Genomic DNA, 24,035 nt, shown 5'->3' with positions numbered 1-24,035 from the left:
TCTCAGTTGTCATAATTATATGATTCCTTTTGCTTTGAAGGTGGTACTTGTTCATATGTCTGCTCTGATATTCCCTATTAGAGACTGAGTAATTTTGAATCTCTGCTTTTAATCTTGGAATCTTCTTCTCCCCTTTGAATCTCCCAACTCCACTAATCACTTGAAATTCTTTGACTTCTTTCTTTCAACCTGACTTTCTCCAGTCCAACTTTCCTGACAACAAAGTAATTTTCCTTCGTGATTTTAATGTTAACTCCAGCTGGCTTCCATTTCTAGTTAGATGGCGCCTCCGTAGCCAGGTGGGAAGGAGCAGCAGTGCGTATCACACGCTTCTTGATTAGACCGGGGTTCAAGCCCGTCACCACCAAATACGGAGGACGCGGAAAGGTCAGAGAATGACCACCGCATATCCCGGAGCAATATGGCCTTAGTTGCTAATGCTCCTAAAAACCAAATAACAACAACCTTCTTTGTGATCAGACTTAATTATCACTCTCACGTGCCAAAAATCTGTCACGTTATAGAGGTAGTGATGCTATGGTATCACTACCTATATAACATGGCAGGCAGACAGATATTCTTCTGTGTATTAGAATAAATATATAGCAAGTTAACATTGTTATAACATTTGTATAAATAGGATCTAAAGACATATCTGATCCAACATCGCAGTGTTTCTGAATCACTTCTTCAAAAAGGTGTGCTGTTGCAGATGGCTGTCACTATAGCAACAACAATACAGTATATGCATGAACATGGATTCATACATACGTAAGTAATTATGAAAATTCATTGCAGGAATATAAGACAGTTTCTATTAATGTTTACATTGCTTTTAATCTATTATTTATAAATTTCTGTTAGAGGATAAAATTTAAATTTAGAGGACAAATATAAAATATATACAGGCCACCCGTGTTCAAAGGAAAAATATGCCACCCCGGAACATTGTAATTCCCCCCCCCCCCCAACAAAAAAATAAATAACAGAATTTATAAATAATATTTACATTTTTTTTTAAATTTCCTTATCATGCTTTATTCATGCTACACATATTTGAACATGAAAAGGTAACATAAAATTAAGACAGATTTGTGGAATAAATTTTATCGAAATTTGACGTGTTTGTTTTAAATAATATCACTTAGTTTTGAAAAAAAAATCATGAAAGCGGATATTAATAATTGTTATAAAAATACATAAATATATAATAATAATAATAATAATAATAACCTTTATTTATAACTAAACATAATTACCCGTATAAAGTTTAATTCATGTGTTATTACATATTTAACTTATGAAATAAAATGACTAGATATTAAATAAATTAAATTTTTCAGTCTTTCAGTTCTGAAAATCTTTTTATCACATCGTGCATATCTAAACTTTCAGCTAAATCATGTTCTGTCGAGACTAGTGCTAAATTATCCAATCTGCCTTGGGACATTGTACTACGAAGATTATTTTTAATTTGGAAAATGATCTTTCCCCTGTAGCTGCACTCACTGGCAATGTAAGAAGTATTCTTAGAACAACCACTATGTTTGGAAAAGTGGTGCATAAATTATTTTCAAAAATAAACTGTAATACTTCTGTTACTCTCAAATCTGATTTTAAAATATTTTTAAGTACCTTTAATTCATTGGTTATGTCAGTGGCACCGACACCCTTTGCGTTCTTGATATCGTCTGTTAATTTATTTTGCAAATCTTTACATTTTAGAATTTCTTGATTGGTTACATGCTTTAAAATTATGTATGTCATATAAAACCATCACTATGATGTGTTCTTAATAAATCAAGCCTGTCTTTAAGAGAATTTATTGTTGTGTCTAGTATTGAAAAATTAATTTTAAAATTTAACTGTGCATCGTTTATGCCTTCATCTGGATTTTCATAATAAAATGATTCAAACTGAATTTTCTTTTTACGTTGACATATAAGTGAGACATCAGGAAATTTAGTTTCGGTTACTGATATTTCAGCTAATTGTTTTGATTCATTTAAAAACTCTAAAAATCCACTATCAGAGCGTTTACTTTGTAAGTACAGTCCATTCCGGTTATTTGGGACACATCGGGACTAGTGCATTTTGGCCCGATTAAGCGGCTGCCCCAATTATCCGAAGTTTCACGTAAATAGTTAAAAATACAATCCCCCCCCTTACAATTAGTTCACTGTATTGTACAATCAAATCACGTTACGACGAACTCACCACAGTAAAGTACTATTCACTATACGATGTTCAGTAAGCGCCGGTCATTTTGATCACGTTTGTGAATTGAATTTTAATTCTATCACACAGCGATTCTAATTAGCGAAAATAGGAGGAATATTATCCACAGGCTATAAAAGCAAAGATATATTAAGCACAAATTTACCCTTTATTACCTTACCAATTAAAAAATACGTGAAAATCGGAAGAATATACGTGATAATCGGAATAATTAATACGTACTGTAATATGTACATACGAACTAGTTGACATTTCTGTTCACTGATATTTGTGGGTGGGGTTTAAAATTTAAAACAGTAAAAAGATAAGCAATCCATATCAAAGAACACAGCATACACACAAATTGCAAATAACACGATACGCGCAAGTGAGAACGGAGTAACTAGTTACAAAGTTTTAAAAATAGGAATGAAGAGAAGATCTGAAAATTAATTTTTTTTATTTGATTGAAGATTTCATGGAAGTGTAAACACATTTCACCATAATAACCCACAGAATTCCGGCTGTTGGTATTATCACAAATTCAATAAGATCGAGTTTACTGGCCGTTTATGATAGATTTCACTAACAGAAAAGCCCAATAAACAGGTGACTGCTAATTGTTTTATGGTTGTGACCTCCAGAATTTCGACCGAACCACGTCCTACCGTCGGAGCCAATCGTAGGGTAATCTCCAGTGCTGCGGTCTCCTGCCCCGATTAAACGGCATGCTGTCCAAATTAAGCGAAGTAAACCCTGGCTATTTTCTCGATTGGTTTCTGTTTTTTAAGATTTGCCCCAAATAAACGGCTGCCCCGATTAACCGGTGGCCCATATAACCGGAATCCACTGTAATTAGATGAATTATTTAATTGATCAAGCGAACCACTTTCTCTACTTTCTGCTTCAGTTACTGGATATTGAAGATGTTGACGGTTCTTCGAGACTTTGAAAGTATTTTAAAATAGCACCTTCTGATTTTTTATTTTCTTCATCTTTTATTGTTATTTATTTATTTTTTTTAAGATATTGCGCACTGGAAAATCTTTTTGTTTTTCGGTAAGTCTGGCTGTCTTTAGGTCTGACTAAATATAAAAAAATATTTTCTATTACTATTATAAATAAATAATATACATACATTTTTCAGTTACGAAAACTCACCTACTGCAGGGTAATTTGACACCAATATTTAATTTAAGTAAATAGATAATTTATAATAAACTTAATGCTGATAATATTTATTAAATTTATTTTTTAATATTCTCATGTAATATGCAGCACTTTAAAATAAAACTATTAAATGTTAAATCATAGTTCATTACCTCTGTAAGCGATATTCGCTATAATAAAGGGTTTTCCAATAGTAACGCTCGATGTTTGGCAACAGCGCATGATGAAGTCGACAGTCACACAGGTGGTATCTTTGGTAGCCGTATTCAGTTAGTCTCTGCATTTTATTATGGAGCGTTACACGACTGAGCAACGAGTCGAAATTGTAAAAAATTATTATCAAAACCAATGTTCTATTCGTCAAACGTTTCGTGCACTCCGTGCAGTTTATGGTGTCGACGAACGTCCTTCAGAATCCACAATTCGCCGTTTAATAAACAAATTCGAAGCAACTGGGTCTGTGGCAAATCTGAAAGTGCCTGTACGTCAGCGAAACGCAAGATCCGTTGAAAATATTGCTGCAGTCCGGGAAAGTGTGCGTGAGAATCCGCAACAGTCCATTCCGCGTCGGGCTCAAGAACTTGGCCTGTCTTCGACGACAACTTGGCGAATCCTGCATAAGGACTTAGGGCTTCACCCTTATAAAGTGCAATTAACCCAACAACTAAAGCCCAACGATCATGCGCAGCGGTGTGCATTCGCTGATTGGGCGCTAGAGCAGTTGGAGGTCGATCCTGATTTTGGGCGAAAAATAATGTTTAGTGACGAGGCTCATTTCTGGTTAAGTGGCTTTGTTAACAAGCAAAATTGCCGAATTTGGAGCGACGAAAACCCACGGGAGATTCATGAGGTCCCACTACATTCCGAAAAAGTTACGGTATGGTGTACACTTTGGTCCGGCGGAATAATCGGTCCGTATTTTTTCGAAAACGAAGAAGAATTGGCACTTACGGTCAACGGTGAGCGATACAGGGCTATGATAAGAGATTTTTTTTGGCCTGCAGTGGATGGAATCGATCTAACAAACATTTGGTTTCAGCAAGACGGTGCTATGTGCCATACGGCACGTGATACAGTAACACTATTGCATGAGAAATTTGAAGGTTCCGTTATATCGCGAAATGGTGACGTTAATTGGCCACCCAGATCCTGTGACCTAACGCCACTGGATTTTTTTCTCTGGGGCTTTCTAAAATCCAAAGTCTATGCTAACAAACCACGGACGGTTGCCGCCTTAAAGGCCAACATTAGGCGCGTTATTGCTGAAATTGAGCCACTTTTATGCGATAACGTCATCACCAATTGGGTATCCAGGATTAACCAAACCAGACAAAGCCGCAGCGGACATTTATCTGATATAATTTTTAAAACATAATGTTAACACATATACTTCATAATAAAAATAAAAATAGATCACTATCACTCTCACAATTTGTTTTATTGCGTTACAAAAATCGAGCGTTACTATTGGAAAGCCCTGTATAAGGCGACCAGGTACGAATGAGTAATTCCCCTAAATTTGATCCAATTGTCTCAGCAAACGCATCCCTATCGTTAAACAAGGTAATACTGTATAATACTGTATAACAACTATTAATATATGAATGAAGAATCAAAAAAGTTACACATTCACTATCTAATCATTTTTAAAAATTGCTTGTTTTGTTAAATATTGAGCTATTTATTGGATGTCTAAATAAATGAAATTTAAGAAACACATAGTATGCATGCATTGATATCCATAGTCGTTCGCTGAGTGGCTCGAGTTAAAAACTGACAAATACTGAGTCAACAAATAAAGACTACATTTACAGAACAACTATCAAGAACAATAGCGCTTTGATAAGTGTTTGGCTGCCTGTTATTTTTATGTTAGTTTATTATGACAGAAATTTCTTTATTTGTATTTTCTTTATTCAAATTATGCTTAGATTCTACATCATTTCGGCCGCCCGTGTTCATCGCACGCTCGAACACAGGGTTGGCGTGGCCCTGAATATATATGTAATAAACATTAGGCATAATGCCATGCAAGATGGTTGCTTGTCCATTATTCTCATCTTTAATATCCACATTAGATATTTAATATCCAGTGGATTTAATTTTTGTTTAATATTAATATGTACAGGTAAGTCCTTTCATGTCATTATTTCTTTTTATGTGTCTCATGTTGATCTGTGATATGCAAGTAGGTAGAGGTACTTTCTCTCTGACTTAGCATTGATCTTCAATTATAATTCTAATCTTAATGCCATCTAATATATAGTCTATTATCTGTTTTCAATATATAGACTATATGCTGGCAGATTAATTACTTTAGAAATAAGAAAATTTGTCATCCCAGCTTGTGGTGCTAAATTCTAGAATTGTCTACTGCCTATGGCCCACCATGTTAGTTTATTCAAAACGCACTTTGATGACTGGTTTCAGGTATTCCAGTTTTATATTGCCAATCACACACAACAAATGGAAAGGATTACAGAATTTTCCTAAAGAGTTATCATAGAACAGCCAATCACAAATTACTGAAGCAGAAATTTTCTAGTAAAATTTCCTACAAAATGTGTGAAGTATCAGAAATAAAATCTCTATGCTCATTGATCTGCTATTCACCGACATATAAGAATTCTTAGGCATTGTAGAAATTTGGCTTACTGTTCACAATGAACGTGAAACTCTTTTATATATATATATATATATATATATCCAATATTTTAAATTTTAAAATAAAATAAATAAATAAGTAGAACAAGCATTAAGGGAAAACAAAGGATTTAAATCAGCAGCCATGAGCAGTAATACAGAAAGACAAATGATACTGAAACTGAAGAATAGCGATGGTGTACTTATAAACAGCAGAGAAGGCATAATTCAAATAGCAGAAGACTACTGTAGAGAATTATACAAGGAGCGAGGGAATGATACCAGCAGTGGGGAACATGGATTGCAAAGTAGCAACACATACGACATACCCGATATTCTTCCTGATGAGGTAGAACATGCATTGAAGAAAATGAAGAATCGGAAAGCGCTGGGGGAAGATGAAGTTACTGTAGAGTTGTTAAAATTGGGAGGGAGAGACATAACACAAAAACTGGCAAGGCTCTTCACAAAGTGCATTAGAAAAGGTGTGATGCCTAAGCAGTGGAATAATGCAATCATAGTTTTGCTGCATAAGAAAGGAGATAAATCAGAAATTGGAAATTATAGACCAATTAGCTTGTTATCCCATATCTACAAGTTGTTCACAAGGGTCATTACTAACAGATTAGAAAGAATACTTAATGAGAATCAACTGAAAGAGCAAGCTGGCTTTAGGACAGGATTCTCAACTATGGATCACCTTCACGTAATATCACAGCTAATGGAGAAAGCAAATGAATATAAAACACCATTATGCCTGGCATTTGTGGATTATGAAAAGGCATTTGACTCCATACAGCATGAGGCAATGTTTCGGGCACTGGAAAGACAAGGCATAGATACTCCATATATTATGATTTTGAAGAAAATATATGAGAGTGCTACATCCTTTATTAGACTAGACAAAGACAGTGGCAAATTTAAAATCGAGAAAGGAGTTTGACAAGGAGACACAATATCTCCGAAGCTCTTTACTGCTGCCCTTGAGGAAGCTTTCAGAAGATTAGACTGGTCACAGAAAGGAGTCAATGTGAACGGAGAGTACCTAAACCATTTACGATTTGCAGATGACATTGTGGTCATAAGCCACGATCCCAAAGAATTAGAGGAAAATCTTAATCAGTTATGCACAGTTAGTAAGGATTTTGGACTAAAGATGAATATGGCTAAAACAAAAGTAATGATGAACAAGTATGCCACGGAAAGGGAAATAATGATTGAAGGAGCAGTAATTGCAAAGGTGGAGTCATGTACTTATCTGGGACAAGTTATTAGCTGTAATAATGATAAATGGCTGGAAGTCAAGAGAAGAATAAATTTTGGATGGATAGCATTCAGGAAATATAGTCACATACTGAAGAGCAATATCCCAGTTTGTCTGAAACGTAAAATAATGAATCAATGTATACTCCCCACCATGACTTATGGAAGTGAAACTTGGGCACTCACCAAAAGAATGGAAGAGAAGCTAAGAACTACACAGTGCAGAATGGAACGAATTATATTGGGAATCAGACTGTTAGATAAGAAGAGAAACACATGGACTAGGCAGCAAACTCAAGTAAAGGACATTCTTATCAAAACTAAAGAACTAAAATGGTCTTGTGCAGGACACATAGCTCAAAGACATGATGACAGATGGACTAAGAAAATAACAGAATGGTACCCAAGAGGAGCTAGAAGAAAACCTGGAAGACAAAGGCGGAGATGGATAGATGAAATTCATGAGTTTTTGAGTAGTAAATGGATGGCCAGTGCTCAAAACAGAAGGAACTGGAAAGTTGCTGGAGAGGCCTTCATCCTGCAGTGGATTGAAAATGGCTGATGATGATGATATATATCCAATATTTTAAATTTTAAAATAAAATAAATAAATAAAACATAAGCCAGTAGTAAGACAAAAACTGTAGAGCAAAAATTGACATAATAACCCAAAATAAAAAGAAACAACGAAAAAGGGAGAGTAAAGATAAGACATAAACAGTTGTCAAAAAAACCCTTATATAATTTCGCACTTTAAATCCAATTATAACCGATATAAAATTTAAAACAATGCCAATTACATAATAATTTAGCGGTACCCCCCCCCCCCCCCCCCCGAGAGGTACCAGTTCCGAAAGATGTGAAATATCACCAAAAAGGGTTAATGAAACTACTAAAAGATAACAATATCAAAATAAAATAAAATAGACTGACCATTATGCCCCATATCGACAGAGGACCACAAGGCCAATAATGGTCATGGAATCACTGCATTTCAATCGCTATACAAATCGTCGCAAAGGCGAAAAGATCAAAGTACCAAACCACCCTTCCCCCTCCGATCGATCCACCAATGCAGAGGCTTTGCATGGTGGTGGTCCTTATGCAGCAAAAAATAAATTATAGAACAGACAGCACTCTAAAGTAGAGCCACACCACTGACATAATGTAAGCTGATCCAGCTTATATAGAAGAAAAGGAAAATAGATGGCGGTGCAGGCGCTGCTTAATTAGCATATCAACCTGCTAAATTATTATGTAACTGGCATTATTTTAAATTTTATATCGGTTATAATTGGATTTCAAGTGCGAAATCATATAAGGGTTTTTTGATTACTGTTTATGTCTTATCTTTACTCTCCCTTTTTCGTTGGTTTGTTTTATTTTGGGTTATTATTATGTTAATTTTCGCTCTACAATTTTTGCCTTACTACTGGCGTATGTTTTATTTATTTATTTTATTTTAAAATTTAAATATTGGATATATCTTGGCTTTATATGGAGGATTTGCATGTCGCTGCCTCTAATGAAAGCTCAATATTTATTTATTTATTTTATTATAATTTAACTTTTGTCATTATTTAAATATAATTCAATGGTAGTGATGGGTTGATATGCTAATTAAGCAGCACCTGTGCCGCCATCTATTTTCCTTTTCTTCTATATAAGCTGGATCAGCTTACATAGAAGACAGAGGGTGGTAATCAATGGGTGCTGCTCTTCTTGGACTAATGTTATTAGTGGAGTCCCACAGGGTTCAGTGTTAGGTCCACTGTTGTTTTGTATATTTATCAATGATATTGATGAAGGTATATCAGACTTAATGTCGAAATTTGCAGATGATACAAAGGTTGGCAGGGTTGTTAATGACAGTAATGGCAGTGTGCTACTGCAACAGGATCTAGATAATTTGGGCAGATGGGCTAAGAAGTGGCAACTGAAGTTTAACCTTGACAAATGCAAAGTACTACATATGGGTAGAAGTAACCCCAGAGAAACGTACCAACTGTGTGGTACTACACTTAAGGTGGTAGAAAATGAAAAAGACCTGGGAGTAATTGTGCAGTCAGATATGAAGTTTTCTGAGCAATGCAGACAGGCTGCCAGGGCAGGTCATGGGGTTTTGTCAATGATATATAGGAATTTTGCTACCAGGGAAAAGGAGGTGATTATCCCTCTGTATAAGGCAATGGTCAGGCCACGGCTTGAGTACTGCGTACAGGTCTGGAGGCCTCATTTTAGGAAGGATGTAGATTTACTTGAGCGTGTACCAAGAGAGGCTTAAGTTCTGCAAATTGCAGTGGCTGGAGACTAGGCACCTGCGCGGTGATCTGATTGAGGTCTATAAGGCCTTGAATGGGTTGAGCACACTGAATTCTGATGGGATCCTTCCACTTGTTCAGATTACGAACCTAAGGGGAATTAAACAAAACATAAATTAAACAAAATTAAACAGAAATTAAACAAAACATAAATTCAAATTAAGAAAGGACAGATGTAGAATTGATGTGCGGAAATTTTCCTTTAGCCAGCGGGTGGTTAATTGCTGGAACAGACTTCCATCTGTCGTTGTGGAAGTTGATAGGTTGAATAAATTTAAGGAGGAACTGGACAGGCATTTGGAGGGAATGGTGTGATTTTTTTTTTTTTTTTTTTTTTTTGGCTGATGCTGCATAAGCTCATACATTTGCTTTCTTGCATCACATGCCACTACTACATTATATCAGTGGTGTGGCTCTGCTTTAGAGTGCTGTCTGTTCTATAATTTATTTTTGACTGCATAAGGACCACCGCCGTGAAATCCTCTGCATTGGTGGATCGATCGGAGGGGGAAGGGTGGTTTGGTACTTCGATCTTTTCGCCTTTGCGACGATTTGTATAGCAATTGAAATGCAGCGATTCCATGACCATTATTGGCCTCATGGTCCTCTGTCGATATGGGGCATAATGGTCAGTCTATTTTATTTTATTTTGATATTGTTATCTTTTAGTAGTTTCATTAACCCTTTTTGGTGATATTTCACGTCTTTCGGAACTGGTACCTCTTGGGGGGTACAGCTAAATTATTATGTAATTGGCATTGTTTTAAATTTTATATCGGTTATAATTGGATTTAAAGTGCGAAATTATATAAGGGTTTTTTGACTACTGTTTATGTCTTATCTTTACTCTCCCTTTTTCATTGGTTCGTTTTATTTTGGGTTATTATTATGTTAATTTTTGCTCTACAGTTTTTGTCTTACTACTGGCTTATGTTTTATTTGTTTTATTTTAAAATTTAAAATATTGGATATATCTTGGCTTCATCTGGAGGATTTGCATGTCGCTGCCTCTAATGAAAGCTCAATATTTATTTATTTATTTTATTATAATTTAACTTTTGTCATTATTTAAATATATATACGTTTCTAATTGTTCGAATTTTTGATTGTTATCTGTTATTGGTGGTTTTTACATATAGGCATTAGTGTTCATACAATTCTGGTCATTAAGCTAGCCTTATTTAGGTCATCTTAATTCCGTATGGCCTATACATATTAGGTTTAGAAGTTTATGCTTAATGATAATGAATTTTCATGACAAATTACTGATGAAAATTTTTATCTGTAGCAAAAGGTAATTACTAGTTATTATTAACAGTATACTTCTATTTTATTACTATTATACATTTTTACTATAATACATTTTTGCGTGGCATACATTCCATCACGTGGCTGTCAATCCCCTACTTCGTCGGGGGCTTTGAGTCGATGTAATGCCTCATATTTACTCGTTTCTGTTTGTACCTATTACAGTTTTGCTATTTTAAGTTCCTTTTCTTTTGTTTAATTTCTAAAGTTCCTTCTATAATTTTAATTTTTAGATTTAAGTTTTTTTTTTTAATTTCTTAATTATTATTTGCATATCTATTTATAATATTAATTAGTTTTAATTTTTATTTTTAACGATCTCATCAGCAAACTGTGATAGAGTACACGAAGCTCAACTCTGTAGAATATTAAATTCTACAGATATATAGATGACATCCTCGTGATCAACTATGACAACTTTGCAAATGTAGCAAAGAATACTTACCCAACAGACTTAAAAATCGAATGTACAAATCCAGATAACAACCAACAAGCTGGCTACTTAGACAGCGAAATTGCCATCAACCAAAACAAAATATATACACATCACTATGATAAAAGAGACTATTTTAATTTCGATACAATAAAACTCACACACTGGGAAATTAACATAGCGAAGCATATACATGGTAATACTATAAGAAATCAAACAAACAGACTTTTAAAATTCTGCAACAATATAGAAAGCGTAAAGATGGCAATACAAAAACTCATCAAAACCCTAGATATAAACAAAATTCCCAACTGATACAGTAGGTATCACATAAAAACTGCCATATATGCAAATATTAGAACACACCACCCCAATGTAGACCCACATATATTCATCGAAAACCATCTAAAAATAAAATAGTATTTACTCAGAAAAAGTATCCCCAAGTTTATAAGGTTTATTGCACTCAGACGAGGCTCGTCGCCTGACTGCACTACAACCTATTGCCAAATTTAACCCCCCCCCCCACCCATAGTAAGAGGCTGTCTATATGTATATAGCTTTACCTGTGGACAGATATGTGCTGTTATGCCCTAGAAAAGCGGTACCGGCACAGTCTGCGGTAAGGCACAAAAACGCATGTAAAAATAATGTAAATACACATGTAAATAAAAAGATTTTAACCATATGTTAACACAACCCATATAAAGCTTACAGAAAATCATCGATCCAACAACAAGCCTCCACTGCAGGCATTGGCATGAAAATCGGGGCCTGAGGCCAATGCACCCTCAACACACAGGGTAATGTTAGTGCTACTGCGCTATAAAAATCGCTACCTATAAAACAAATAGAAGGCTGGAAATTCCCCCTCTGTATTCTGCGACCTCCACCAGAGTACAACAAAGTAAGTAGGAATTTTACAATATCGGATACTTACCCGTTGGGCTTTGTGTACTCTATCACAGTTTGCTGAAGAGATCGTTAAAAATAAAAATTAAAACTAATTAATATTATAAATAGATATGCAAACAATAATTAAGAAATTAAAAAAAAACTTAAATCTAAAAATTAAAATTATAGAAGGAACTTTAGAAATTAAACAAAACAAAAAAAAGGAACTTAAATAAATAAAATAGCAAAACTGTAATAGGTACAAACAGAAACGAGTAAGTATGAGGCATTACATCGAAAGGGCTGCCAATCCACACAAAGCCCCTGACGAAGTAGGGGATTGATGGCCACGTGATGGAATGCAAAAATGTATTATAGTAAAAATGTATAATAGTAATAAAATAGAAGTATACTGTTAATAATATTTTGTAATAACTGAGAGGAAAGTGGAGGAGAGATTGTTGAGGATAAACATAAAAAAGGCACCTGGGGTGGATGGGATCTATCCAGTTATATTAAAGGAGGCAGCAAAGGAAGTAAGCAAACCCCTAGCCATAATTATGAGAGCTTCTTTGGACTCAGGGGAGGTACCCATAGACTGGAGATGTGCAAATGTAACCCCAATTCACAAAGGAGGATCAAAGGCTGACACAAGTAATTATAGACCTGTTAGTGTAACTTCTGTTCCAGGTAAATTAATGGAGGCACTGGTTATAGAAGCACTGCAGGATCATCCAGACAAGAATTCAGTTATAGCTCAGACGCAGCATGGTTTTGTTAAGGGCAGGTCTTGCCTGACCAATTTGATTGGATACTATGATGTAGTCACAAAAGAACTGGATGCAGGGAATAACTTTGATATTATATATTTGGATCTTAGAAAGGCTTTTGATACTGTTGCACATGGAAGACTGCTGCACAAATTGGAGCAGTGTGGCATTGGAGGCAAATTGCTGCTATGGATAAGGGGATGGTTGAGTGGCAGAAGACAGAGTGGTAATCAATAGACACTGCTCAACGTGGACTAATGTTATTAGTGGAGTTCCTCAGGGTTCAGTGTTGGGTCCGTTGTTGTTTTCGGTGTTTATGAATGATATTGATGATGGGATATCAAGTTTAATGTCCACGTTTGCAGATGATACAAAGGTTGGCAGGGTTGTTAAGGACACTACTGACGCTATGGTGCTGCAACAGGATCTGGAAAGGTTGAACAGATGGGCTGAGAGGTGGCAAATGAGGTTTAACATCGACAAATGTAAAGTGCTGCATATGGGAAACAGTAACCCCAGAGCAACGTATCAACTCTGCGGTACTACACTGACAGTGGTGGAGAATGAAAAGGACCTGGGGGTAATTGTGCAGGCAGATATGAAGTTCTCTGAGCAGTGCAGACGAGCTGCAAGAGTAGCTCATGGTGTCTTGTCAATGATATACAGGAATTTTTCTAGCAGGGATAAGGAGGTGATTATTCCCTTGTATAAGGCAATGATTAGGCCACATCTTGAGTACTGTATACAGGTCTGGAGGCCTCATTTCAAGAAGGATGTAGAGCTGCTGGAACGGGTACAGAGAAGGGCAACAAGATTAGTGAATGGAACAAAGGGTTGCTCTTACGAAGAAAGGCTTAAGTTTTGCAAATTACAGAGTCTGGAGACTAGGCACCGGCGAGGTGATCTGATAGAGGAGTATAAGGCTTTGAATGGTTTGAGCATGCTCAATGCCAATGGGATTCTTCATCTTGCTCAGAATAATCACCTCAGAGGGCATAAATTCAAATTGAGGAAGGACGGATGTCGGATAGATGTGCGGAAATTTGCCTTTGGCCAGCGGGTAGTTGGTTGGTGGAACCGACTTCCATCACTTGTTGTTGAAGTTGATAGCCTAAACAAATTTAAAGCTCAACTGGACAGGTATTTCGAACAAACGGAGGGGTGAAATGGGAGTGGTGGTTTTTTTTTTTTTTTTTTTGGCTGATGCTGAATAAGCTTGCTTTCTTGCATCATATGCCTCTACTAATGCTAATGCTAATAATAACTAGTAATTACCTTTTGCTACAGATAAAAATTTTCATCAGTAATTTGTCATGAAAATTGATTATCATTAAGCATAAACTTCTAAACCTAATATGTATAGGCCATGCGGAATTAAGATGACCTAAATAAGACTAGCTTAATGACCAGAACTGTATGAACACTAATGCCTATATGTAAAAACCACCAAAAAAACAGATAACAATCAAAAATTCAAACAATTAGAAACAAATATATACTGGCACGTATAATGTTCAATTGGCCAATACGGCAAAAAACAATGGCATTAACAATGCACAAAAGAAGGATTAAAATACAAGAGAATACATACATCTAAACGTAATATTAATATATATAAACCAACATTTTATATATATAAATTAATGAAAGATAATAAAAATTTTTGCTGCATCATCAGAGGCAGCAAAATTGCATATGCCTCTGCATGTTGCTTATTGTATAAAACTAAGATAAAATTAAAATTAAGCCAGTAGTATGGCAAACCAAAAGAGTGAAAAATAGGTTAAACTAAACATAAAAATCAAACCAGTGAGGAGGGGAAGAAAGGTAACCAAAACTGAAAAATATGGTTTGCCATACTACTTGGCTTAATTTTTATCTTTGTTTGTTTTATCTTAGTTATATATATATATATATATATATTTTTTTTTTTTTTTTTTTTTTATGAGAACCTCAAGCACACAAGGTGTTGGAACCTGTAGTACCTTGCATAGGGTTGTAGGTTGAGAAGGAAGAAGTTACTTGTTGACATTAAATTTGGATTTCTGTAGATTGTAATTTTCAGGAAATACATGTGAAGGGAAGTTCCAGAAAACAGAAGGAATAACTGAGGAAGAAGAAACATTGGTTCTGTGAGTTTGAAGTCAGATAGTAAAAGGATGCTGACTGGTTGCAGAAAGTGATTGGAAGGAAGAGAGACTGGTTTGGAAGAGAGAGGGTGAATTATAGAAGCCATGCCCATGAAAGTATCTGTAGAAAAGGCATGCAGCAGAAACAGTACATTTATGATACAGAGAATGGAGAGACTTTGTAAGAGATTAATTAACCTGAATGCACTCTTTTGAATAGTTCTAGAAGCTTGAGAGAGGTTATGGGGACACTGTCCCAGATGTGGGAACAATATTCCATGATAAAGCTAATTTGTGATTTGTATACAGTGAGGAAAGTAGTTGTTTAGAAGAAAGTAACACTGAGAGCAAAAGAGAAAACCCAGTTTTTTAGATGTAGAGGAAGCAATATTTGTGATGTAATAGTAATCACCATATAGTGTAAGGAAACCACAGGCTTTTGCTGCACTATCAAAAAAAAAGAAGAAAATACAGGTTACATGCATTCAAACTGTCAGCCTCAACCTGGTGAAACAAGTTGTTTCACCAGGGCAGCATGCCTTCTCACAAGTCTGTTATTGCCATATCTGCACTGAATGGAATCTTGGACCATCCCCCACATTCAACAGACCTAGCACCTTCAAACTTTCAGCTATTTCATAATTTGAAAAAATACCTGGCTGGCATCCAATTTCATAAGAATGATGTCATTGCTGCAGTGGATACACTCTCAGTGGCCCAAGAGAGAACTCTCTTCACAGCTGGAACCAATGAATTGCAGTATCAGTGGTAAAAGTTTGACTCCAAAGGAGTGTGTTGAAAAGTAACATGTTACCAGGATTTATTTGAGGAGCCTGGTGACTTCTCAAATAAATCCTCCATGAATGAATGGTTGCACTCTCTCTCTCATATTAAGTGTGTAAGTTGATATGAATTTGCTTTAAAATTAGCAAATTAAATACAGACTTAACCAAGGCAAATTATTACATCTCTTTCTTTAGTTTTAAGTAATAATTCATTTTTGGGGAAGAAAGTATAATAAATTGATTTCATATCAGAAGGAAAATTAACTAACTTTGAATGTCTTTTCAGTGATTTGGCAACTCGTAATTGCCTTGTGACTTCAGATCATACAGTGAAAATTGGTGACTATGGTACTTCTATCCAAGTTTTTAGGGTAGGTATTTGGAAGTTCTTTCAAATTCATATATGTACAGGTAGGTTTTTGGTGGGTTGTGTGAAGAGACAACTACATGCAGGCAGCAAATGGTATATAGCATTTTCTCTTAGTCAGCTCTAGCAGTGGTGTGATATAGGCATGCTCTTTCGTGAAACATTATTATGCTGCAAAGCAAGCCATTACTAACCAATTTCACTAAGAAAAGTTAGACAAAATGGGAAACTGAATGCCCATCTCCTTTAGTCAATTTGAGATCTCAGACCCTCTGAGATAGATTTTTTTTTTTTTATTATTATTATTTATTTTATTTTATTATTTTTTTTTTGTTATATTAAAATATATCAGCAAAAGTATTGGTTCTTTGCAAAGTATATCATCAAAAATGAAGATTGTCACCCTCATTGTCATCATTTTTACGTGTGTTAGCACGTAATACATAAATAACATGCCTGTTGTCTTCATTGCGTACATCCGCGTGTAACAACTCAACTCCCAGTGGGCAGATTATCTTGATCTTATAATTCTCATATTTGGGCTTTTTAAAAGATTTTTTTTTTTTTTTTTTTTTTTAATGAAAACCAAAAGGTAATAAAACTTATAGTACTTAGCACTGTGTGTGTGAGTTGAAGGCTAAGAAGACAGAAGATACTTGTTGACTTGAATTTGAGTAGATTGTAACTTTCAGGAAATATATGTGAAGGATATATGGGAGTGTTAGTATTAGCCATATAATGAAAGGAAGCCACTGGAAAAAGAAAAGTTAAAAGTAGTTAAGAAAATCCAAATTGTGCTCCCCCCCCCTTACATAGCTATCCAGATTGCCTTTGAATTTCTTCAAATTGTCATTAGTATTAGCAATGGCCACATGGTGCAAGGAAGCCTATGGCTTATGCTACACCAGCTGAAAAAAAAAAAGAATAAAATAAAATAACAAAAAAAGAAATAAATAATAATAATAATTAATAAGAGAAAAGAAATAGACAACCTATGCATTTCCCTCCTCCTGTAGATAATTATCCAACTGATGTTTGAATTTTCCCAAATTATCAGTCTCTACCACCCATGTAGGTAACATATTCCAGTAATTTATAACTCTCTGGCTAAAATAAAACTGATTGCATTATTCCACTCCTTAGGCATTACACTTTTTCTAATACATTTTGTGATGAGTCTTGCCAGTTTCTATGTCATGTCTTTTCCTCCCACTAATGTTATTAGTGGAGTCCCTCAGGGTTCAGTATTGGGTCCTTTATTGTTTTCTGTATTTATAAATGATATTGATGATGGCATATCAAGCTTAATGTCCAAGTTTGCAGACGATACGAAAGTTGGCAGGGTTGTCAAGGACACTACTGACACTAATCTAAAATGGCAAAAGGAATCATTTTAGTCCCATACCTAATTTTATCATTTTTCCTGGGGTTTCCTGTCTACTGCATGGAAAAAACAATTGGACAAATGAGTATTGATGGTGTCACATTGAAAACAATCATTCCATTAATGAAAGGTAGGAAGAGTTTTATATAGTTATAATTTAACTGTTTACTTAAGCTGCTGCTTTAATTCTCTGAACATCTTAAATTCTGAAATGGATAACATTTTCAGTTTGCTAGATGTTTATCACTTCCCAGGTTATGTACTTTAAGAAGACATTCATTATAACACAACTATTATGGCATTAATTGTTTGTAGTGAATATGGCATCATGTAGAGAAGATTAACACACTAGTTTACAGTAAAGTTACACTTACCCTATGTTATCTTATGTCTTCTTATACTACTCCTTGTGGTAGGTGGTAGATGACTTACATCAACCGGTGAAATACCACCACTTTGCTTATTGGAGGCTTGAAGTGGTGAAACCCATGTTTAGTCTCTAGAGCAAAGTTTCCGGCATCCCCCTCCTTCCATACTTCTCCTTCAACCCATACACGGTATTAAGTACTATAGGTTTTGATACCTTTTTGTGTTTGGGGTTTTCATAAAAAAAAAAAAAAAAAAACTCCTTATGTAGAACTAATAGCGTACATTTCAGGTTGTAAGTGCTGGTCCTTCTCTATGAAATAAGTGCCAGCAGTTCTCCATATCTTCCCTATCAATTTCTCCATTGGATTAGGTAATTAAAGGTCTCTCAAGGAACTGTTTCTCTGGGGTTTATGTCAGTGAGATGGGGAAAAAGATTTATCAGTATTGATATTAGTATTTATCGTAAGGATTTACATTTTGCTAGGAATGACACATATGAAATGATTCATTGTTTTCCCTCTAACAATGGATAAACCTAATTTCAAGATAATCACAAAAGTGAATATGGTATAGAGAAGAATTAAAGAAGCTGTTTGTATTAATAAAATGGATAACATTTTCAATTTGCTAGTTCATCGGTTCCCAGGTCATATTACTATATATAAGACATTCATTATAACACAATTATTAAAAGATTCATTGTTTTTAGTGAAGGTGTCATCATGGAGGCGAGACTGACACACTATGTCACAATAAAGTTACACTTAAACTGCATTACCTTATCTCTTCTTATACTACTCTTTTACTGGTCCACTCTATTTCTCTGTATAGCTGTTCATTATGCTCATCACCGTTATTAAGACTATATCACACTCCTACTCTCATTTTTATTTTTCCAGTATGTATGTCATACTAAACTGAGTCAACATTACACTGGCCACCCATGTCAATGAATGCACTGCCTTAGATTAAATATGCTTCTTAAGTAAAAGCATGACCTCTGCTTCTGTACACATTGTACTCCCCATATACAAATTTTGCATTGCTTATGTGTGAATGACACCATGTGTCCGATATCTCCACAGTGTTTACATTTGATGACTTAATCAGTACTTCAAATTTATTTACTACTCCTAACGTTGGGGTATATGCAAGAATATATGCACCTATTCTTACTCTTAGTTACCCTAACATGGCCCATGTATTTACTTGTATTACAGTTGCAAAGGAAGACCATAAAAATTCTTTGTATCGAGGAATTTTTATTCTTTGACCCAAGTTAAAATCACTAACTTGGTTTAAAATGGTCTTTCCCACCTGGTATTGGAGGACTGTAATTATAACCACCATTTTACTTGCAAGGGCTCACATATTGCAATGATTTCAATAATTTCACACAGTAACATCGAAGTATACCAATCTCATACTGTACTCATATACAATGAAGTTGAGATGTTGACTGTTTTCATAGCATTTTATGTGGTCTTTGTTGTCTGTTATATGTGTAAAGGTATATATATGCTCACTGGCTGATTTGCATGTTGTGCGGGCTGAATTATCTGGGATAACATGTGATGATACCATAGTCCCTTCTGATGAGATTGGCTAGCAGCAGCAGCATTATTTGGAACAACCTCAACAATCCTCCTATCTTCAAGACAAAATTTGAACTCTGGCCGTGACTTCTTTCTAAAGGATGAAAGTGATAAACCCACCTAAATGGTCTTTTCATAGACGGTGATTATTTCAGATGGTGATTGAGATTTAAACATCTTAACATGGTTCTGTTAAGAACCATGTTAAGATGTTTAAATTTGTATGCAAAACAAACCCCACCCTTCAATTCTCCCAGACATGTGAAAGTTACAAATCAAACTGTTATTTAATGACTTCAGAGCATCACTGATATAAGTGTATATAACATCTCTTTGTGCAGATAAAGGAACTACTATATATCAATGATCACAATGTGTTGCAGTAGATTTTACTGAAGCATATTAACCTCAGGGGCTCACATCTGGTGAGTATGTGATTGGCACATCCAGGGTCCTCAGCTGGATATCATGATTCTTCTCTTTCTTGGTGATTTCCTTCTACTTCTGACTCTTATTCTCTCTCTCGCAGGGTAATTCAGAATTTTTTTTTTTTTGGCTGGTGCAGCATAAGCCTCAGGCTTCCTTGCACCATATAGCTATAATAATAATAATAATAATAATAATATGCTGCTGCAACAGGATCTGGAAAGGTTGAGCAGATGGGCTGAGAGGTGGCAAATGAAGTTTAACATTGACAAATGTAAAGTACTACATATGGGAAACAGCAACCCCAGAGCAACGTATCAACTCTGTGATACTACACTGACAGTGGTAGAGAATGAAAGGGACCTGGGGGTGGTTGTGCAGGCAGATATTAAGTTCTCTGAGCACTGCAGACGGGCTGCAAGAGTAGCTCATGGTGTATTGTCAATGATATATAGGAATTTTTCAAGCAGGTATAAGGAGGTGATTATTCCCTTGTATAAGGCAATGGTCAGGCCACACCTAGAGTACTGTATACAGGCCTGGAGGCCTCATTTCAAGAAGGATGTAGAGCAGCTGGAACGAGTACAGAGAAGAGCAACAAGATTAGTGAATGGAACAAAGGGGTGCTCTTACGAAGAAAGGCTTAAGTTTTGCGAATTGCAGTGTCTGGAGACTAGGCACCAGCGAGGTGATCTGATAGAGGTGTACAAAGCCTTGAATGGTTTAAGCATGCTCAATGCTGATGGGATTCTTCCTCTTGCTCAGAATAATCACCTGAGAGGGCATAAATTCAAATTGAGGAAAGACAGATGTAGGATAGATGTGCGGAAATTTGCCTTTAGCCAGCGGGTGGTTGATAGGTGGAACAGACTTCCATCCCTTGTCGTGGAAGTTGATAGCCTAAATAAGTTTAAGGCTCAGCTGGACAGGTATTTCGAACGAACAGAGGGGTGAAGTGGAAGTGGTTATTTTTTATTTATTTATTTTACTTTATTTTTATTTATTTATTTATTTTTTTTTTGGCTGATGCTGCATAAGCTTGCTTTCTTGCATCTAATGCCTCTATTAATGCTAATGCTAATTTTAACAACTCTACAGCAACATCATCTTTCCTGGGGCTTTGATTCCTCATTTTCTTCAATGAATGATCTACCTCATCAGGAAGGATACTGAGTATGTCATATATGGTACTAATTTGTGATCCAGCTTCCCCACTGCTGGCATCATTCCCTCGCTCCCTGTATAATTCTCTTAGTAGTCTTCTGCTATTTGAATTATGCCTTCTCTGCTATTCATAAGTACACCATCACTATTCTTCAATTTCAGTATCATTTGTCTTTCTGTATTACTGCTCATGACTGCTGATTTAGGTCCTTTGTTTTCCCATAATGTTTGTTCTACTTTTCTTGTGTCAAATCTTATGTCCTCTCTGAGTCTCTCTCTAATGGCTTTGCATAACTCAGTATACTCAATTTTATCCTTGTCAGTGTTTATCTTGCTCTTCATTTGTTGTCTTCAGTTCATGACAAATGTTTCTTGACATGTTTCCTTCTTTGGATTTCCTTTTACTTATAGGTTTCTTGGGCTTTATCACTTTCAGGAATTTGCAGTATTCCTCATTGATATCTTGGTCCTGAACTTGTTCTTTAAGTTCCAGTACATACTGCTTTTTCTTCTCTTCTGTTATCTCAAAGACCTTCGTAGGGGCTCACATCTGGTGAGTATGGACTTGGAACACCCAGGGTCCTGAGCTGGATATCATCATTCTTCTCTTTCTTAGTGATTTCCTTCTCTCTCTCTCTCTCTCTCTCTCTCTCTCTCTCTCTCTCTCTCTCTCTCTCTCTCTCTCTCTCTCTCTCTCTCTCAGGGTAACTGAAAATTTTTTTTTCCTGTTGCAGCAAAGGCCTCAGGCTTCCTTGCACCGTATGGCTAATAATGATAATTATTTACTGAAGTCAGTTTTTTTCCTTTCTTTTCTTACATCTGTATCAAGTGTGCATCTTACCATTCTGTGATTACTTCCAACGTTTACCTTGTCCAGGACGGTAACATCATTCACAATATATCTTCCGCTAGTGAGGACAAAGCCTATTTCATTAGTTGTTAATCCATTTGGGCTCCTCCTTGTCCTCTTTCTGTTCACCCTTTTCTTGAAAAAAGTGTTCAATACTGACATTCCTCGAAATTCTGCAAATTCTTTCACGTCTTTCATTTCTTTCACCAGTACCAAAATTTCTTGTAGTTACCCTTTCTGCATTGTTTTGTCCCTTTCCAACCTTAGCATTGAAGTCCCCGCAATGATGGTGTAGTGGGTTTTCTGCTCATCTAGAAGACTCAATTTCGGTGTACATTTCTTCAACTTCTTCATCATCACTCGATATTGGTGTATAAATCATTATAAACTTTAGCTTGTAGGGTTGACACCCTTGGTTGATGTACTTTTGAATTCCAAGACCTCAGTCAGGTCCCTCTATCTGATCTCACTGTGCGAGTTGCCTGTCTTTTTGACCCTTTCAAGAAGCTCAATGCTTTTACAGATGAACTTCATATTTGATACAGTATTCCAAGTTTGGCCTTACAATTGCTTTTTTACAGTGGGATTATAACCTCCCCATCTGCTTAGGCTATTGTTCAATAAATCATCAATAGGACATTCGCTTACCTGGCTGTCTGTTAGCACTGAGCAGAGAACTTCATTTGCCTGTATTGTAACTCCTAGATCCCTTTTCTTTCCCTGCTGTTTGTAGTTCAATCCCACCAAATTATTTTGTAGTTACTATTCCCCAAGTGGTAAAACCTTACATTTTATTGCATGGAAACATAGCTGCACTTTTCTGACCATCCTTGCAGCTTGTTTGAGTCATCCTGAAGGAATGCTTCTTGGCACTGATCATTGACTCTCCCAGTTTTTACATCATCTGAAAATTTTGACATCATGCCCTCTATCTCTTCAATCTTGTTTATAAAAATTAAAAATGGCATTGGTCTAATACAAGAATGGAACATTACACTAATTTCAAGAGTATCTGCCTTCTGCCCTGCAATCCATCTTAGAATCGTTCGAGTAATCCCAACATGTTTCAGCTCATACAGTAATCTCTCATGAGAAACTGATTCAAATTCATGCTAAAATCCAAATAAACTATGTTGAAATTGTTCCTTACATCTTGCACATGACAAAGTTTCAGTTAGTGTCAAAATAGCTTATTATGCACATATTATAGCTTATCTTGCACACAGTTAGTGTTAGAATAGCTTATTTTCCCTTAACAAAACTATGCTCTGTATGTCCTTCAGAATGCCATTTCTGTCAAAATGTCCCTGGATTATACTCTGGATCATTGCCTCTAAGATTTTCTCTACCAATGAAGTCAGACTAACCAATTGACTCTTAGAACAGCTTTTGTGTATTGGCCATACGCTTGCACTTCTCAAATCCTAAAGTATCTCTCCCAAGTCCAATGATGCCCTCATAATTAACTTCAGTGGTTCAATATGCTCTCTGGCTGCCTCCCTCAAAAGTACTGGTTATATGGCATCAACTCTAGGAGCCTTACTTGCCTTTAGGCTTGAAAGATTTTCTAATAAACAGTTATTAATTTTTTAAATCGCTAATTTCATGTCTGGTGTGATTGCATGTTTCTGAAGCTCTTCATACTAGGTTAGTTTTGAAGTAATTTGGAGGGTTTCTTTTATTTATTTTAATATACTAAACTGCAGTTAACATATAGTTTGAATTCCTATAGTTACATAAGTTAGTTTATTTTTGCATTAGCATTAATAGAGGCATATGATGCACAAAAGCAAGCTTATATAGCATCAGCCAAAAAAAAAAAAAAAAAAAAAAAAAAAACCCATCCCATTTCACCCGTCCATTCACTCCAAATGTTTATCTAATTCTGCCTTGAACTTATTTAAGTTGTTGACCTCCACTACAACAGATAGTTTGTTACAGCAATCA

The 24,035-nt window shown here is 35.7% G+C and overlaps 1 protein-coding gene across 1 annotated transcript in view; it reads left to right on the top strand.

Moving 5' to 3' along the window:
* Nucleotides 1-24,035, top strand: part of LOC150086347 (serine/threonine-protein kinase LMTK1-like) — a 139,855-nt gene that overhangs the window by 101,711 nt on the left and 14,109 nt on the right. The window contains exons 8-9 of the mRNA XM_090371282.1: nucleotides 641-771; nucleotides 16,220-16,304. Coding sequence (XP_090227408.1) covers nucleotides 641-771; nucleotides 16,220-16,304 — 216 coding nt within the window. The remainder of the gene's footprint in view (nucleotides 1-640; nucleotides 772-16,219; nucleotides 16,305-24,035) is intronic.

This window comes from Mastigoproctus giganteus, chromosome 4 (assembly GCF_048544385.1).
Source record: "Mastigoproctus giganteus isolate SK-2022 chromosome 4, ASM4854438v1, whole genome shotgun sequence".
Classification (NCBI taxonomy): domain Eukaryota; kingdom Metazoa; phylum Arthropoda; class Arachnida; order Uropygi; family Thelyphonidae; genus Mastigoproctus; species Mastigoproctus giganteus.
The sequence above is the reverse complement of the archived record's forward strand: the minus strand, read 5'-3'. Positions and strand labels throughout refer to the sequence as shown.